The sequence below is a fragment of the Triplophysa dalaica genome, chromosome 6 (genome assembly GCF_015846415.1).
Source record: "Triplophysa dalaica isolate WHDGS20190420 chromosome 6, ASM1584641v1, whole genome shotgun sequence".
NCBI lineage: Eukaryota > Metazoa > Chordata > Actinopteri > Cypriniformes > Nemacheilidae > Triplophysa > Triplophysa dalaica.
Window position 1 is genome coordinate 850,275 of NC_079547.1, and position 19,392 is coordinate 869,666.

Consider the following 19,392-nt stretch of genomic DNA (forward strand, 5'->3'; position numbering starts at 1 on the left):
TACAACTGCTTTTTTTCACTATTCTTGGACATTATTCATCTTAACACAAATAATTTGGTTCGTAGATAATCCAATGGGTCAAAAGTAAAATTATTCTTTCTGGCCGGGTTTAAAACACACTTCATAGAAGATATTGGTACCATAAAGAAAAACATTTCTGTTTACAAAAGGTTCTTCAGATTCTAAGAAGTTAGTTCTTTGTGGAACCAAAATGTTTTCTCCATGTCATCGCTGTGAAGCACCTTTTAAACACTTTTATTTTTAAGATTGCAAGTTTAACCACAGCGACAGTGACAACAGTATTTTTTCATTTATTTTGTCAAATTGTTTTCTACATTGATGATTTTTTGTCCTGTTTGCAACGTGCACAACTCAGGAATTTAGTTATACTTCTGTGTATAAAGACAATAAAGATTATATTTTACTCTATTCATGTTACAAGTGCTGTAGACCCTCTTTAACATTCACACATGTGCACATATATGTTACATGTGAAAGCATAAAGTGATAAGACCGTTTGTTAAGATAGAAAGCATACATTATTCAAAACACCTTCATTAATATTCATGAGTTTCAGACTTCTTAACATACATTCCTATTAGTTTCTCACGTGCAACAGATAAATGTCATTATTACAGTGACATAAAGTACTGAAGTGTTTTAAAACACAACATGTGTGTGTTTAAAAAAAGAAGCGGATCATTAAAACCATTCCACACGGGACACATCAAGCGTCTGTTTGGTCTCTTATACTCAGCCTGACTCACACAAATCTGTCTAGATTGTGAAATGGTAAATTACTTCAACACAAGTAAACAACTGTACAAGTCTTTCCCTTCCATTAAATTCTCCTACAGTTGTTTGTTTCCTTCATTTCATTCCCATTAACATCAAACTTAAAGTCATAATGGCCGTGCTAACACAGTGACCTCATACCGGCACCACAGAATATCACTGTTCATGTGTACAGACCATAAACATCTCCACACAAAAGCTCTTTTACACCATTAATGTTTTACCAGTGTGACTGACCTCAGTTCACTCCACCCATCAGTGAACATGAGGTCATGACTGACTGAGACCTTCCACAAATACTTTTCACTGAAAGAAGAATCAACACATTCTGAGGAACCTGCACCTCGGTGAAGAATACAAACACACTGATGTGGTCGACTCATCAAGAGACAAAAATGAGAATTCTCTCATCATTTATTCATCCTGGTGTCATGTCAAACCCGTATGAGTCCTTTCTTCTATAGAGACAAAAAGATATTTTGAAGAATGTTCATAATCGAACATCACTGACTTCCATTGTATGAACACAAAACCAATGAGACATTTCTCAAAATATCTTCCTTTGTAAACACATGAGGGGAATATAAATGTGTAGGGGGCAGTCACAGGATGGTCCTTAACATGAATTCACATTCAAGCACACATTTAACATTAAAAGCATGTAGTTAACATCTTTTATAGATGGAATTTCATCCAGTCCCATTTTTAAAAACAGAGCATAACATAATTTAAACTGAAAGCAGATGTTATTCTGGTCAAACATCACTTACAAAGGTTACCTGTTAAGCTTGGTTTAGCATGAAACATTTATTGTTTCTGTGGCTGAAGCTGACCTGAAGTCAGTATTATAACAGGAAAGAATGATATAAATGAATGTGTCAGATTGGCTTTCCATCTAGAGAGTTTTACCTGCATGAACCAGTCGGGTAAATGACAGCATATGCTTAAAAATGTATTTTATTGATTTAAAGCAATTGAATAGTCAATGTTTCAAATAATAAGTTCAAATAACTTCTTATACGTACTTAATTAAAGCCAGTAGTGTAAAATAGACATGATGGTATCAGGACATTCATTTGAAGTGGATAAGACACAACACATATGGTGGAGAACACCCGGATCAGTTTCCACACGCTTCATTATTCATCAACGGGGTGGACAAACCCTCCGTCGACTCATTCAGTCTGAAACTCAACTCAATAAACTCAAACACTGATGTTATGATCAAGCTGTGTTGAATCACAGTCATGTTCGCAGCAGCGACGAAGAATTTCGTGAAGCAGGTGGGGGACACTGGTCGACTGGTTCATGTCCCGAGCCTCAGCGAGGCGGATCGATATCAACCCCTCAGTCTGGTGACCAAGAAGAGAAAACGACATTTCTGGAAGAAGACTAAATACACCTCAAGCCCTTTCTCACTGAAAGACATACTCGTGGGAGAGAAAGAGATCACGGCAGGTAAAGACGTCAATTTGTATTGTGTACAAGAGGGAATTAAATAAGTAAGGGATACTCCACGGGAAGCCGTAGATTAAAGGACTGTGATGTACGACATGGAGGCCAAGATCCATACGACGTGAAGCGGAGTGCGGTAAAATAATGCACAGCTTGCCGTGGATTATCCTGCTTATATCACGTTCACTTGCCAAGTTAAAGATGTTATTAATGTTACAGTGCAATTTTTGATCAGACAGGTGAAAATGACTTTCATTTCAAACATTGATCAAACTGACTGGAACTACCTGTGTAATAAACGGTTTTAATGCTCACCTCCCAGAATTCAAACAGACCATTGTTGCATCACTATTCGCATATTATCAGTCCTAAATAGTATTCGAAAAAACAATTAGTCGAGTTAACCGTGTTTTCTAAAAAGTCCTGAGCGCTTTTTAAAACGCCAGTGCCGGCGTCTTTTTCTTCAACTCGGAGCGTCTTTTGAGGTTGAAAAAAGTTTTCTGAAAAATACTTCACAGGTAACAGAGACCTATCGTTTCCATAGCAACATGCGAGGAACGTGATCGCTTGAGAAGGCTCAAGCTCGAAAAAATGAATGCCGAAATACCTGTTGGAGCATACTCTACTTATCTATAAATGTACGTTTATTTTCACTTTCAATATATTTCGATTTCAGTTTAGTAGTTTTTAAATGGCAAAGACGCTTCTGCTTATAATTCAAATAGAATTCTGTTACGCTGCCTATGAATCCTGTCTCGCTAAGCTGCCTTCGTGCACAAAGCTTTGAATATTGCCGGCTATTATTTGTAACCACAACGTTTTCTTGTCAAATGTGAACACAGCCTAACGGCTAATTTGACCCTCTACTCACCGCAAGAGGGCGGAGTTTAGTGACGCTCCACTGCATCAATACAATTAAATAACTGATGCATCACTAAATTAATAAGTATAACTATAGAGTTAACATTGCATTTAAGAAAATTAACGCATAAATACTTAAATGGAAAGAAGAGCTGTATTTCCATGTGTGTGACAGTTAATGGGCACAACATGGCCTAGGCCACTTCCGTGTCCTGTTAGTATGTCCCAGTGCGTACTTGTTTGAAAAAAGAACATAGTTTTAGTACATAGTATAAGGAGGCGAATTGGGATGCAGCACATGGTATAAATGTAACACCCTCTCATTGGTCAACAGGGGTCTCGTCGTATCAGCTCCTCAACTATGAAGACAAGTCTGATGTATCCCTCACCGGGCGTCTGAGCAACCATCTGAAACACGATGTGGGCGTCAACATAAGCGGTTCAGATTCAGTGGCGGTGAAAGCCTCTTTTGGAATCGTGACCAAACATGAGGTGGAGGTTCCCACATTACTGAGAGAACTCAACTCAAGGTGAAGAACATTTGGTTCATTTGGTTTCTGTGAATATCTGAATCACAGATGAGATCTCGTAAAGGTCTCAATGGTTTCTCCAAGACATCAATGAGATTAAAAGGGACATTTTTGCATCTGTGATATTTCTCCTGAGAAAAAGAGTCAGAAATGTCCTTCTCTGTTGTGTTCTTCAGGAAAGTTGATCTGGATCACTGTTTGATCCGTCAGTCCAGAGAAAGCGGTCGTGTCGTGTTGTGTGTGGTCATGGAGAGCATCCGCACCACGCGCCAATGTTCTCTCACGGTTCACGCTGGAATGCGTGGAACCACCATGAGGGTAAACAGAACACACGCGTGACCTCTCAAAGCTTTACATACCAGCTCTCTGATGATCTTGTTCTACAGTTTCAGATAGATGACGGTCGAAACCCTAAAGGTCGAGACAAAGCCATTGTTATTCCGGCTCACACCACTATAGCGTACAGCGTGTTTGAGCTTTACGTGCGTCTGGACGGTCGTCTCGGTGAGCCTTTCTCTCTCAGTCACTACACTCGTCTGTTTTCATTGATTTAACCAAAGTGCTTTGGATCAGATATATGTGTAGTGCCAGAGTCAGTGGGAGGGTTCGAGAAAGAACAGATCCGCGAGCAGCTCGGAGGATTCATCGGACGCTTTTCCGTGGGGAGACTCAGGAGATTCCTGTCGGGAATCATCTACGGGAATCCATTCAGAGCAGGTGAGACGCGGCCGGTTGTTGTCGTCGTTTTGTTGTCATGCACCAGATTGTGTTCAGAAGGTGTTGACGTGTCCTTCTGTGTTTGCCGTAGACGACAGAACGTTTGAGGAGCTCACACACTCTGACATGTACATGGATGATGTGGTGACGGATTATTACGAGAAGGCCGCCAGCATGACCGACCTGTCCACGGGTTACCTGAGGGACGACAAGCACACGCGTGTGAATCTGCTGAATCATAACATAGCTAAAGGTCCGTGTGCTCTGTGTGGGATGGGTCAGCAGAGACGTGAGACTGTCTACGGATGTCAGGAATGCTCCTCGGGCGGAAACAAATACGTCCGTCTGCACGCCGTGCCGTGTTTTGACCTCTGGCACAAAACTCTGAGGTGATGAGCGGCTTTATACGGAACATCTTGGTACTTTTTTATACGACTGCAAGATGTGAAAAGAACACTTCCACTTTTTGTTCCTGTCACGCAAACACGCTGTCTGTTCATTTATTTGTTCATGGCTCTGACAGCGATCATACGAACAAGGAACGCAAAAAATTGTCCTCAGATTATTTGTTTATAAGGAAATCATTGGAAATTTCTCACGATAAAGCTTCGGTTGTTAAAGGTCTGTCTTTTAGAAATCAATGTTAGACACAAACTTTTATTGGTGCTAAACTGTGCATTGTTTACATCATCAAGTTTTTATCCTCATGCCAGTTTTTGGATGGACTCGTGCACACAGGACAGATAGCAGATATTCTTTGACTATATGTGAAGCAGCCGGTAAACTCTCCATCAGACTGAATAATTAAAGGATTATGAATAAATGATCGTGAGGGTCACATGATGACAGAGGAAGTGCATCATTAACAGTGTGAAACACACACCGTGTTCATGTAGTTTTAGTTAGCATGCTAACAGCATGAAGCGTGCCGGGTTACATCATCATGTGTGTGTACTCGACCCCAGCGGCTCACTACACACTAGTAGATGGAAACAAATTCACTGTACTTGAATGTATAGCATACGGGTCAAGAACACACAATAAATCATTCTTCACAAACTCATGACGTGTCCTGCTGTGCTCTGTCTGATCTACCATCAGTTTTCTCTTTTTAATGACAAAAAAGATGACTATGTGAACTTAGTTTTTATGAAATCTCATGTAAATATATAATAAAATTAGTGTACAGGTAAGTATTGATTTTAATAACGGTTGAAGGGAAAGAGGTGAAAAACAAGAGGGACTGGTGACTGACAGCGAATGATTATGTTTGGTCTTGCACGGACTTATTATTCATAATAAGATCAGAAACATGGATTAATGTAAACATTTTGATTTCATGCCTCTTTAAACACACGCTTTCTAAATGTTTAGGTTAAGGTTATGTTTATACCTATACAAACGTATACAGTAAAAAATTGTAGGCTGTGAATTCTATGAAATATTCTGTTTAAATGTAGCCAAAGTAGAAAAGGTAAATTTGCATAACTCAAATATTTATATTTGAATTCACCAAAAGTAGTTGTATATTAAAATATAACTTGTTAATGAAATACCTACATTTACATTCTAATTTCAGAGAAATTTTCTTTTGGATTTTTAATAATTTTTTAACATGTCCCACTGGAAAACACACTTTAATTATTTTAAAAGACTTAAAAGATGAACACACACATTTTTTGCCAATCTCATATTAATCTTGACTACCTATACAGTAGTGTTGCATACTTCGTATCTTTGTTACGATGAAAATTGTAGAAAGCGCTATTTATGTTTAGTTTGATCAAATTTTATAAAAGAGACACAGCTGTACAATTATTTCCTGAAAAAGACGATCTGGAGGCATGCAGTGGGGTGGAACTACAGCATGAGCCCTCATCAGATTATCACATTATCACTTCCTGTTGTTCACATTATGCATCTACGCCACGATTGCCAACAAAACACAGATGCATGACTTAGTTTCACTCACCGCGTGCGGTTCATGTCCACCATCTTTTGGCACAGGGACCGCAACATCTATCAGTTTCAAACCATCTCCAAATGCACTGTTAATATAACATCCATCAGTGAAATGCTGAGAATAAACAAATGCAGCTTAACTTCTTTGCCTTTCGCAAGAATAAGAGGTGCAGGCCCATAGCACAGCCCATCTTGACGCATCTTCCTATCGTTTGCCGGTTGAGGCTATTTCTTTCACCTCGGGCGTGCTTTTCCCTGTGACGAAACAGGGATCCAGACCTATAAAAAACTTTCCAAAACAAGTTGTAGTGCTTCAAGCACAGAAATACTATATCACTATGTTATAACTATGTTAATCAGATATATTATCAGAGATGTATGGAAGACTTTGTACTTATGTTGAGTAGTTTGTAATTTAAACTGCAGCTCGTGAGAAGAATTTAAGAAGGTTTGAAAAAAAAAATGCAAACACGGACAAAGCTTACGGAGTTAAAATTTAGGAGCATGAATAAATGCTGTTTATGCATTTTAGAGCTTTATTTTAGTGTTTTTAACATGTGGTACACCTACTATTCTGATCTTGAAGAAAAAAAAAAGAATGGTACATTCATGCCCCCTGGACATCACTTCTGGCCTCTATTAGTCACATTACAGTATATTAAAGATACAACAGCGCCATCTATTGTAAGTGTCACCTTACTAACTGTAGCATATTGATGTTGTGGGTGTTTTTTTCAGTAGGAAAAAATAAAGAGGGGATGATTCTTTTAATATCTTTATTACTTACAAAAATAATGACCAACATTCTGCATTAATGACAAAATCTGCAAATTTGCAACGGTCCTTTTCATTTCTATATGAAAGCTCACATCCATCGCTCTGCTCATCCAAACTTTTCCACATCATAAACAATCAAACATCAAAAAGCCACACGGACACAAATAAATAATAGACCTTTCTCTTCTCTTCAAATGAGAAATAAAGCACTTTTGATCCTGAATCACTGGATGAGAGGACTGAACTTCTGAACTGTCCGTTTGGCACAACATCACTGCTTCCCATTTCCAGTTCAATCAAAAAACAAGTTTCATAAAGCAACAGCGATTATAAATATAGCATTTAGTAACCAAATCAAGACCAATGCAATCTGCTCCGTCCCTACACACAGGCCTAAAACAAGCATGGATATTAGCACTGAAGTCGTAATATTCATCATCAAGTTACTTCCACAGCTTTAAAAATACACAAGCTGTTCTTAGATCAAGGCACTTGCGGCCAAATACATTTCAGATCCGCTGAATACTGTCGTCTTCAGTGCAGGTACCGTCAGCAGCATGCACATGAAACCATGCCTGTGTTCAAGATGCAAAACACACAAGTCCTAACATAAGTTAACACACCGCTTCATCTCGTCAAAACTAAATAAATACCTTACCTATTCCTTAAATCAAATATGGTCTAAAGAGAGACATGTTAATGCTACAAAAACTCACACGGTTAACCCTGACAGATATCTTTATGGTTAATAATGTCCATCATGTGACGTTCATCCTGGTCATGAAAGTCTCTAGCTACTTCTGTGAACTGGGACATGCTCACAGTAAAAACCTATATGGGGTGATAAGACTACATTCTTGGAATGACGACAAAACCAAACAAAAATACTCATAAGGGCTCCACGTGCCGCACACATTCACACCCCAGTCCAGCATTCCGCTCGTAGCCTCACATCTCATGTGTTTGGATTCAGACAGCAGGTGCATAAACCAGCAATCCGCTGTCCCGTTTAAAAACAGTGTGGAAGCTATAACGGAGGCCGAATGTCACTAGAGCAGGCGGTGGTCCTGTGCTTTGGTCATTTTGATTCAGTCAGTACGAATGCAGCAACCTCTGGTTGAGAATCTCCCAGATCATAGCTTTCCTGAAATACGGCATGTGATTCTAAAAAGAAACACAGAGAGGGACTCAATAAATGACATCTGAATCCATTCCTGTCAACACACATTTTTGAAGAAGCGGTACCTGTCTGAATGTGAGGCTGTGCCCTCGGGCGATGTAATCTGCATATTTGCATACGAACACCCCACAGTCGCTTCCGTTCTTCTGATGTGGGATTTCCTACCAAACAGGATTTTCCAGACATCAGGTATAATTGGGTTGTGCTTTAACAGCGTATCAAAAATAAACGTCAACCATTAAACAGGTGCGTACGGAAGGTCGTAGACTGCTCACTGTCCACTTGGAGATGTCCAGATCTTTGCCCTTCTTCACTTTATACTCTTCCTTCAAATATAGTCTATTAAACAGACAGAGTCGTCAGGTCAATGAGATGTGAGATTGCCGTGTTATAGTTCTCACAAAAATTAAAACCCTGTCATTTTTACTCAGGTTGTTCCAAATCTGTATAAATTCTGATGAACACAAAGGAAGATATTTGGAAGAATGTCACTAACCGAGCAGATCTCATTCCCCATTGACTCCCATTGTATATATTTTCCCTACTATGGCAGTAAATGGGGGATGAGATCTGTTTGGCTTCTAACATTCTTACAAATATCTTCATGTGTGTTCAGCAGAACAAAGACATTTATGCAGATTTGGAACAACCTGAGGGTGAGGAAATTACAGAGTTTTCAATCTTGGGTGAGCATTTTTGTTTTGTTGTTTGTTTGATTTTCAACTGTTCAAAGAAATGGGCATTGAATGAACTTAATTGGAATACTGCCAAGTGTATTAAATCTGTTAACAAACTAAACAACTCAGAAAGAGACATGGAAACAAAACATGGAAAGGCGTGCATCACTACAAATCTAACAACCACACAGACACTTTTAATCTCATCGTTATTTGTAAAATGTATATTGATCAGAATATTCTGCACAGGCAGTATCTTTCAGAACAATCTCACTTACAGGATCATACTGCAGATGTCATCATGCCTTTGGCCCATGGAGTCGTACGATCGCACAGACTTTGATTTAAAGTCAACAACCTATGACAAAAAACAGAGAATTGAAAATATTTGGATCATCATGATTGTTCAAGCGTCACACATTCCACAGTCTGATTCAAGCAACACAAAATTGAAAGGCAGTTTCACAAAAAATATCTGGATGAAAACACAATCTTCACGCACCAAATATGAACACGTCCATTAGTATGTTATAAAACTAAACGCAGAATACTCACAGCAAGGGCCCAGTGAACCCCCAGGTGAAGGGGGATCAGAATGATGTCAAACATGAAGAGATCTACAGCTTTAGTCCAGCGCCGTACTGCTGCGTGTCCACCACCGTGTAACTTGGGAAAGAGGAATGTGCTGAAGGAATAAACCTTCCTGCCCGGTCCGTCCGGTTCACTGCGTGACATCACCAGGTTCATGTAGAAGTTGATCACCTGTAAATGAAGATTACAAATAAACTTTCTTTTTTATGAGAAGAGAACATTAAACATCCGGACCACATGCAGATATTAAATCTTTTTAAATGAAACTTGCAGACGTTACCTCATCATTGAGCCAGCTGCCCTCCTGCAGGGTTGCCAGATCCCTCTGTGTGATGCGCAGTTTAAAAGCACTACACACAACCAGGTTTGGATCAGACGGAGCGAGAGCGGCGCTCACCTCCTGCAGCATGTCCTGTTACATCACACACACGCAACCAATGTGTGAAGCCCTGTCTACTTGTCAAGTAAGTTCCTAATTAGATGTAGATTTAAACTACTTTTTAAACACATTTTTAGCTGGCATGTGAAAAGGAACAGCAGAGAGATATATGCCTAGTTAAAACAAGACAAACCTTGCTGAGTCTTGGAAACTCTTCATCACCATGTCTCAGTTTATCAGTGAGTTTATCGTCAGGTCTGGACAGTAAGAAAGATCCTGCCGCTACATCTTTTTCCTTCAGATTTAATCTGGCTTCAACCTCGGCAGACAAATCCACATCTACAGGCTGAAGAGACGACATCATTACAGAAGAGACCACTTTTATTCATATCAAAATATACATCAAAGTGATTGAAATATATCAACAAACAAAACTAAACAACATTGAAACCTAATGTTTGAATAATAATTTGTGGACAACTTACAATGTTTCTTGAGGTTTTACCATCCGAACCTCCTTCGTTTATGTAATTTCCTGATATGCTCCGACTAATATCTATCGTTCTTTAACAGAGATGGATAAACGTGTAAGTAAATGCAGTCGGGCTGATATAAATTGTAAAAACAGACAAGAAGAATTGAGATCAGTGTTACCTGTCTTTATTATGTGACTGGGATATTGGATCCCTCCAGACAGTCATGTTAGGAATGACTAAATTCAAACAGAAAAAGAATTTAAATGTCATAAGGGGAACATTTCTAACACACAGGCCATGTGGGATATCACACATGATCTCACCTCTCACTGGAGCAGGTCTGCTTATGTCAATGTTACGACGAAAGGAAGAGGACTTCTGTCCGTCAAGAGGGAAGGTTGAGCTAAAGAAATGAGAAATTGTAATTAAAGTCCTCTGTGATATAATTGTCAGAAATAGCAGATTTGAACATACATTGGAGGCTTAAATCGTCCAAACGGCAATGGTTTACTCTTGGAGTATTTCTCCGAGGCCATTTCCACAAGCATCCTGTAATGCTCTCGATCGCTCTCTCTCAATGCCTGAATCAAACACAACCAGAGAAATCATCATCACTTCCACAAACCTCTCCATTTATGCAGAGCAAACAAAAGATCGCATCAAAGACTCCAACTGAAGGTGAGAGGAAAGGTGTTGTACCTCCTCGACGGTCAGGCAGGGTCTGTGTGTGCGGCCGGCGGACTCCATGTCACAGGCTTTAGTGTTGAGCTCGTGTGTGGTGCAGGAAGGCATCAGATTCAGAGATCTGCGCTGAGGAATCTCTCTGCCTCTGTCCTGACTTCCTTTATACAACATTCCTCCGCTGATCATGGGAGATAAACGCAAAGGCTGTACACCATTTCTGCTCTTTGTTTTGAATCAATACACATATTTCAGTTTGAAAGTTAACATTTTCTCAATCCACTGAATCAGCATGACTTACTCAGGTTTCCTTAAGGCCTGTGGGTTGTGGTGAATGCCGAGCGCTGTTCTCTCTTTATTTTTAAGCCCTATTTCCACGTGTTTATCTGAAAGGAAACATCATTACACATAAGTCCCATATCACATTTGAAGCTGCATCTGAACTGGCGTTTAGGTGTATTTAATGCCGCTCGCATGTGAAATAAATGCGTTTACACAGTATTGAAAATTGCATTTATAAATGTCATGAGGTGACTGTACCAAATATCTCAAAATAAATGATCATGGATGTTTTGATTTTGCATAGACAGGGAGGTGATCATTTGGATTTTATGCTTCACTTAGGCTTGGTTGTGTAAAGATGTTTGTACATGTGTGCTTGTGTTAAATGGCTCATTTAATGAACACTGAGTACACATGAAACAAACAAACAATCTTGCTCACCCATCCTGCTGTTTTCCATCCATGTGCTCAGGCTGTTGCTGTGTATGTCATCAATACCCATAAACTCAACTCTGTTGACCTGCGGCGCACACCCGGGAAGACAACATGCAAAGCACATAAACCTAAAGCTGATGTAAACGATGAAGAGTGTTACAGCAGCACAAGTGGATTACACAAGCCTACCTGCGTGAAGGATCTCTGCTTTGCATATTCGCCATTTCTGTGGCGTCTCGAACGAAACAACCCAGCTATCCCTGCGAAGGTCTTCTTGACAACCCTGATGATCACATCTGTGACGACAATGACAAAAACACAAATTAAAACATATCTGATCCGTTGGTCTCGCTAGATTTAGATTTTTGTTTAGAAGACTAAATATTCACCATGTCTAGCTCTTTTGATCTCTGGATGTTCTGCCACACCATCGGCGGAGTACACACTGCAACACACAATGAAACACAAATCACAATTAAGTTAACGTTATATTACATGCATAAAAACAAATCTGAGTAAAATTAAATAATACAGCACTGAGAAGAAACAAGTGTGATTGAATATTGAAGAGATGTTCTGATGAACAACACAGAGAAAGATATTTAGAAGAATGCTTGTTAAAAGACAGATTTTGTCCCCCATTGACTCCCAAAGTAGGAAAAAATACATTTTGACGAATGTAGGACAGTAAACAGTTCTGAGACACTTTTGACTACAGCTACCCGCCCTACTATCTGTCTGCTTTAATACATTCTTCCAAATATCTTTCTCTGTGTTCATCAGAACAAAGACATTTATACAGATTTGGAACAACTGGAATGTGAGTAAATGATGACAGAATTGTCATTATTGGGGGAAGTGTCACTTTAACTCTTTAAAATCCTTAAAACCTTTTGGTTATTCTAGAAATTGTGATTATTCATGAGCACAGCTTTCTTAAAGCAAATGTATATTTGTGTGTTTTTAGATACAATTTTGAAGATATAGTACAATACACCATGTTTTTAGTATAGTAACCATGGTTTTGACAGATTAGTTACAACTTGTTATATCATTGTTTTACCACAAATATCATGGTTGCTATAGTGAGACCTTAAAACATTTGTGGTTGCCATGGTTTCACCACTAATATCATTTTAAACCTCTGGTTACTGTAGATAAACCATAGTTACCATAGAACATGAAAGAGACTATTTAGTGTGCAAACAAAAAATTTAAATACGCAAACCAGTCTGATTACAGTAAACTGTTTACATCCGACTGTATATTGTTTATTCAAAGAGAACTGTCGTGACGGTAGAATTACAGTAAACAGTGTATCGATTCACTGTTTACAGCAATTAAAAGTAAAATGTAAACACTCTGCGTAACGACAAACAAAAACATTAGTCAACCAACTGACAACAGTCAAAACAAACTCTTAAAAATAAGACAAAAAACATTTTAAACCATCTAAATAGTCATAGTTCACCTTTGATAGTTACGTTTGGTGGGCCTGCTGCTCTCTGTGCCCGCGGCGCGCGCGTTACCGTTACCGTGCTCACTAGGCCAGGCTGCGGATTTCCCACCAGAAAAAGGCACGAAGAGCGACGATAATCCGTCAACTATCCATTCATACATCACAAACCACCGCGACGAATAAGACTCGGTGTCGTTTGTTAATGCCAGGTCTACCGAAACTTCTGTAACCGAGAAACGAATGTGCTTGTGGGTTCAATATCCTTCCGTTCCGACCCGTGCGTAACTGCGTCATTGATTTGTCAACTGCGACACGGCTGACGATAGTCTAGCCCGCCCACTCTGCAGCCGTCCAATCACACCGAGTTGAACGCTAAACAGTGTTCATAGAATGGCACCGAAACTATATTTTGTTAAAAGAACAACACAGTTTAATAAAATTGTTGGATATTTCTGTCTGTTGCATTTAAAAGTACGTAAAGTGACAATTTATACCGATAAGAACTAGTGAGTGAAGTCATCTAACCAATCAGAATCGAATATGAACATCACGTGTCTTAAAGTGGAAGAAAAGCGTTTGGGTGTGCTTACGGTCTTTAAATGTTCTACCTTCGTCAAGCTTTGTACAGCAGATAAATGATATGATGTAATTTATTTCACTTAGTCTATAACAAATAAATAATCTAACACAATCTAAAAACAAGTAAAACTGTAATGACTATACAAAAATGTGCATCAATATTACAGCAAATTAAATAATCAAAGTAATAAAGATAATGTGGAGCTGGACATTGAAAATGAAGAGGGATTTGTCTGCATTCTTCTTTTTAGGCTAGAAAAACAGAGAAACGAGAGGAAATCTGATGTTAGATAGACATAAATATGTTAAATATAAAGAGATAAAATGTTTATACCTTATGTTTACTATGTGTTTTTCAGAGGCCAAGAGGAGCTCTTGAGTTTACATCATCAGTTGTCATTCTATAAAGATCATTCAAAACATGAGTATGTACAATAGACACAAACTTCAAACCACTACAAATTAGAATAATAAAAATCTATCTGACAGCAAATGTAACAAGAGCAGTTTTTAATTATGTGATTTTTTGCTTGTAAACTTTCTAGAAAATAGTTTCAGGTCAAGTTCCCTGCTTAAATGTTGTTTTTTATTTTAGTAATGTTGTTAACTCTTACATGTTTAACGGGGGAAGAGTGACTGGATCAGTCACAGGCTGCACTGATCTCTGATAAGTCCCGCCTTGTCCTACTGGTATAGGGGGCCAAAACGAATAACCAATTGGAGGAAGAGGTGGTCCATGAGAACCGTAGTGATGATGGTGATGAACATCGCCTCCTCTCACTTTTAAGTCATGTTGCTGAACAACATCAATATCATTGTAACTTCCATCTTATACAGTAAACATCCCATACACAACACTCCTTCACGATTACCTGTCCTGATAATGCACGAGGTGTGACCTGGCTGGCAGCGCCTCCTGTTGGAAGGGCATTCAGCATCATATTGTGCATGATGATCTGGTGCATCTGAGCGTTCTGCATGAGCATTAACTCCACCATGTCTGTTTTCATTACAACAATAAAGATCTCTCAGTTAAGGCCCATGACATTTACGGTGGCTGCCTTTTTTATGCATTTCATATCTACCTTCTTTTATACTGCCTGATCTGTAAGGGAAGGTCTGTGGGGGCGGGATCTGTGCTATGAGAGGCTGTTGCTGTGGTAACTGCTGGATAATGGTGGCGGGCTGCTGTGGAACCTTAATGATGGATAAATCACATTTAACACACCCGTGCAGAACAAATATTGCTCATATGTATGTTGAGGTCAGTGTGGTTCTAGTTAACAGAAGTATGGAGAAACAGCTGGGAGTTGAGTGTTCATACAGTGTGTTGAATGATTCGGGGGGGTTGAGGGGCAGGTGGAGGTGGTGGAATCTGATGGATATGAATAGGAGGCACAGGCTGAGGTGGCCAATGCTGAGGTTCATATTGACCCGGCCTGCGAGCTCCATCCCATGTGTGTGGCCTTCTGAGATCTTCCATCATATGTTGCTCCTGTTAGAGTTTTAGAAAACAGGTTTAAGTCTTAGTTTCATTATAAAGTTGTGGGTAAAACTGCTTCTATTCTAGAATCTCGGCTTCTATTTGGATGACATGACATAACAGTTTTGTTAACTATTGTGTTGTTTTCATATAAGCTACAGTATACATCTTAAAGTCACCATGAAATCAAACAGGAACATTTGTTTTACGCAGTGTTGCAGTGATTATTATACATGATTTTTCTGTGAACACCATTATTATTTTTTATTCATTTGCACTTGTGATCTTTAATTGAAAACGTAAAGCTCCTCTTTCCCTATCAACAACAACATTTCACAACAAGACGTCAGCAACCAAAAAAAAATTTAGGACATTTTTAGCCCTCCCATATAGACACAACTTACAACATACCAATAAAAAATTGAAGGGAAATTTTTTTTTTTATTTCATTAGCCACTGGGAAACAAGTCAGAATACGGAAAAGAAGTCAATTGTTGTCAATTTGTTTAGATAACAAGAAGATTTTGTTGTTGGAATGATCATTTACTTTTCATCATTTGTCATTTATCAGACGCGTTATAGGAAGCGACAAATGAGGTAAACAATAGAACCAATTGGAACAAAATAAGGACAATAAAAACCATAAATTCAATTAAACCGGTCTCATATAGCCTGCCACAGTATATACGTTGTTTTTTTGGGGGGGGTTGGATAGAAAGAGTAGAAAAGAGATAGAAGTCTGATCTGATTGGTCAGTTGCTGATCAATACCTTCAGTCTCTGGAGTAAGTTCCTCTTGCGCTTCAGAGCGCTGTGTAATGCTGCGTGTGTCTGTCCATCATAACTCCCTGTGAATAAATGAACAATCACTCATTTATGATGCGTACTGTGTGTCAAACATGTTGTTTTCAGTACATGCTGATAAAAGACATGTATAGACTACCCTAAATGCACTGTAAGTTGGATGAAAGCATCTGCCAAATGCACAAGTGTAATGTTTGTAGCCAAGTTTTCTTTCGGCTTTGCACTGAATCAACTGAGATTATTAGAAGAAAACACATCTGAGTATAAAACACCTGCACATTCATGCCAGCATTAAAACACCATCAATGCTTTTCTCAAACACCTATATCTTTACCCCATTGATTACAAACAACAAACTTTAAAAACATAAACTGTGAAACTACAGTGGCGTGTTAAATAACTGTAATGAATAACTTTCATACTTGTGGAGTATGCTGAACCCTCTCGTTCACTGTTGTCTTGTCTCTCGTTTTCCAGTCTCTAAAAGGGAATAAACATATTACAGAAATTAATAACTTTATGGTGATGTTTTAGCATAATGAGTGATTATTGTATAACATTTTTAGGTTAAGTAAACTCACCTTTTCCAGCATTTTCAGTCTCAGTCTTGTCATGTGGTCAACCATTGGATCTGCCATTTTAAAAGCCACTTGTTGCCTGGTCAGTTTTTGTGTCCGTTGATTTAGTTTGTTGCTCTTTCTTGTTTTAAAGCTATATTAGAAACATGCTTACAGTCATTTCTATAAGTTGGCTCTCTGTATCGTATCATCTCATGATGGCTTCTTGTTTATGTTTGCTGACTGAAAGTGTCTTCGTTGTCAAAAACAAATCTGTGTTCCTTTGCCCAACCCACGAGTTGCTAAGTTACACGTCCAGATCGAGGCTGTTTTGTTTATTTGTAATAATATTGTGGATCATTCTGAAGTGCACTAGAACATAGACCGCTTGGTGCATATTACACTGTGCACTTTTCAACGTAATAAATGTTTTATAAACAATACATTTAATAATACTTGTAGTAAATCATTATTATATTGAAGAAAAATCATGACGACAGATTTTAACACACTGGGGTTTACACTCTTGTTTGGTTCTACTTATTATTCATTTCAATTCTTATATTAGAGCAAAATATCGCGGACATTAGATAAAATACAAATATTATTATTTTTATAAATTAAAAATAAAAGAAACATATTTCATTCATTTAATCAAACTTTTTTTCAAATGTTGCTACGCAAGTAGAAACATCAACAGTTTGAACTTTCTTTTGGATCAACTATTCACCCGGGCATTTACCCGCGTCACTCATCTGTCAATCATCCTCTCGAGACCGCCACAACAAATGCACAGCCTGCAGAGAGGGGCATTTCTTTCGCTCTCTACTATAATAGGTTGCTGCAGATGTCAATCAAGGGGTCATTGCCGGAAACGTTTTGTAATTGGTCAGTCGCTTCAATTGCGTTTAAAGGAGGGAGTTTTCAAAGAACAGCCGCGTGTCTGCAGTTCTAAATATCATTGGCTGAAAGGTTCACATACTTTGTTCTGATAGGTTCGCACACACTGTCAATCCGATAAGGGCGGGCACAAACACACTTCGCGGCCATGTTGAAATTTACACTGACAGTTACTCCTAAGAAATCTCTGAAGTCACAAAACATTGCGAGTAAATCGTTTGTGGAGTTTGTATAGAAACATTCTTTCATTCTGCGTGGCGCCCACTCGAAAGTTCTCCTCATCCCCATGAGATTCCTCGATCCAGGAGATGGATCAGGATGAAAGGCAGAGGAAATTAGCGGCCGGACGAGCAAAGGTGGGCGCTAATGTTAGCACTGTTAACGTCTTTGCACAGGCTAGAAGATCATTTCAACTTTACTTTAGTATTCACTTTAGATCTTTAATTGTATCTGTCACTGGTTTAATGTGGTGCTTTTTTCTGGCTTTTCTCACTTCTTTATCAGAAGTTACCACAGTCGCTTCTATTGTTCTTAACGCAAATCTTAATATAAACTTCTTTGAATGGCTCATTTTTGAATTCAAGTGGAGCGAAAAATGCTTTCTTAAAGCTATTCTGTATTTTTATGTGTTTCACTATATGTCGTTAGCCAGTTTTAAAAGTCATGCTAGTCATTGCTATTTGATAAAAAAGTAAAGTTATTCCGTAGTTATTTGCAGTGTGTCAGATCTTCTCAGTTGGAGGTTAAACTTCTCAGTTGCTCCGTGAATGTTTTGTAAAAATCGTTTAAAAGATGAAGGAACTTTAGATCTCATTTAACACAAGATTTGAGCGCGAGTCAATCTCTGAGGTTATATTTAGCTCGTGAAAACTTCTGGAACTTAATTTTATACACGTAGAAATGAAGTCACTCACCTTTTATTATCTTTATTTTCACACCTTAAATCACGTGTTCTGCTTCGTCCACATTCATTATTTAAACGTTTTCTATTCATTGAATGACATTCTTGAGCTGGAGGTGACGTGAAGATGTCAACTCTTTTCAAACTAAATATAAAAATACACATTTGGTGTAATTTAGGAAAGGAGAGATTCAGATGTATCCTTGTAGTTTTCTGTGGTCACTGTGTGAAAATAAAATTCAGTGGATTTGTTTGCTTTTTGTTTTAGGCTCAGAAATTGATATTCATGTCTATATATTATCAGGTCATTGACTCAAAAAATTAAAAAATGACTGACAATATTAGTGCATCCCTAAAACCGGATGTTGAAGACCTCATTGTTCAGCTCTGATGGCAGTTAGTTGCCATGGCTTTAGTAAGCTGTGCATCCACTGAAACATCTGCAAATCACTTTGGTTACACCTGACAAGAGTTTGAGTCCCGGCTCATGGTTCTTCCTCCATCCGCACCCACTTTTCTTCCTGTCCTCTCTCTCCTACTACACTATTAAAGGCAAAAGCCAAAATTACTAAATTAAATATTAAAAACAACTTTATTGTAAAGTGTTAACCGTCAAATATACTGGAATTGTGCAAATTGTCTGTTATTATGAAGAGTGTTTTCTTGTGTTCCAGTATCTGATGGGATTTGACACTCTGTTAACTGAGCATACAATAATTTAACTTGTGTGTGTGTGTATAAAAACAGGACTAATGCAATCCAGCAGAATTGTCTTCTTTTAGCAGCTTCAGTTAGTTCTTCACTCATATGTGTATGTTTCTATGAGAGGTGTTTTTGCTCCGTCTCTTGTTCCTCATAGAGCATCACTTGTCCTTACAGTCTTCATTCTCTTTTGGTTTTAGTTCTGCTCAC

At 38.5% G+C, this 19,392-nt stretch overlaps 4 protein-coding genes across 9 annotated transcripts in view; 2 read left to right on the forward strand and 2 right to left on the reverse strand.

Moving 5' to 3' along the window:
• The first annotated feature begins 2,042 nt into the window (after positions 1 to 2,042).
• On the forward strand, positions 2,043 to 4,751 carry pjvk (pejvakin). Its single transcript, XM_056750360.1, has 6 exons — positions 2,043 to 2,253; positions 3,446 to 3,641; positions 3,818 to 3,959; positions 4,028 to 4,145; positions 4,215 to 4,358; positions 4,450 to 4,751. The coding sequence occupies exons 1-6, from the start codon at positions 2,043 to 2,045 to the stop codon at positions 4,749 to 4,751; spliced, it is 1,113 nt and encodes a 370-aa protein (XP_056606338.1).
• A 2,331-nt stretch (positions 4,752 to 7,082) lies between these two features.
• senp2 (SUMO specific peptidase 2) lies at positions 7,083 to 13,436 on the reverse strand. The gene is made up of 17 exons (XM_056750355.1): positions 13,270 to 13,436; positions 12,188 to 12,243; positions 11,988 to 12,094; positions 11,805 to 11,883; positions 11,383 to 11,467; positions 11,100 to 11,262; positions 10,875 to 10,981; positions 10,724 to 10,803; positions 10,579 to 10,636; positions 10,410 to 10,488; positions 10,118 to 10,270; positions 9,826 to 9,957; positions 9,510 to 9,716; positions 9,233 to 9,312; positions 8,532 to 8,616; positions 8,343 to 8,438; positions 7,083 to 8,261 (listed from the first exon to the last, which is right to left on the reverse strand). The coding sequence occupies exons 1-17, from the start codon at positions 13,416 to 13,418 to the stop codon at positions 8,190 to 8,192; spliced, it is 1,788 nt and encodes a 595-aa protein (XP_056606333.1). The 5' UTR covers positions 13,419 to 13,436; the 3' UTR covers positions 7,083 to 8,189.
• Positions 13,437 to 13,961: 525 nt separating this feature from the next.
• Positions 13,962 to 18,601, reverse strand: zgc:112416 (uncharacterized protein LOC550509 homolog). 2 transcript variants are annotated; one of them, XM_056750361.1, is made up of 10 exons: positions 18,494 to 18,601; positions 16,704 to 16,833; positions 16,545 to 16,602; positions 16,090 to 16,166; positions 15,161 to 15,331; positions 14,922 to 15,033; positions 14,709 to 14,836; positions 14,451 to 14,632; positions 14,171 to 14,237; positions 13,962 to 14,088 (listed from the first exon to the last, which is right to left on the reverse strand). In XM_056750361.1, exons 1-9 carry the CDS (start codon positions 18,571 to 18,573, stop codon positions 14,192 to 14,194), a joined length of 984 nt encoding a protein of 327 aa, XP_056606339.1. In that variant the 5' UTR covers positions 18,574 to 18,601; the 3' UTR covers positions 13,962 to 14,088; positions 14,171 to 14,191. The 2 variants fall into 2 exon arrangements, with proteins under 2 accessions (XP_056606339.1, XP_056606340.1); XM_056750362.1 differs by lacking the exon at positions 18,494 to 18,601 and adding an exon at positions 17,410 to 17,446.
• pcnt (pericentrin) overlaps positions 17,737 to 19,392 on the forward strand; it is a 36,617-nt gene continuing 34,961 nt past the window's right edge. For all 5 annotated transcript variants that reach the window (XM_056750348.1, XM_056750350.1, XM_056750351.1 and 2 more), the window contains exon 1: positions 17,737 to 17,935. In XM_056750348.1, the coding sequence (XP_056606326.1) occupies positions 17,888 to 17,935 (48 nt within the window). In that variant the 5' untranslated portion in view covers positions 17,737 to 17,887. The remainder of the gene's footprint in view (positions 17,936 to 19,392) is intronic.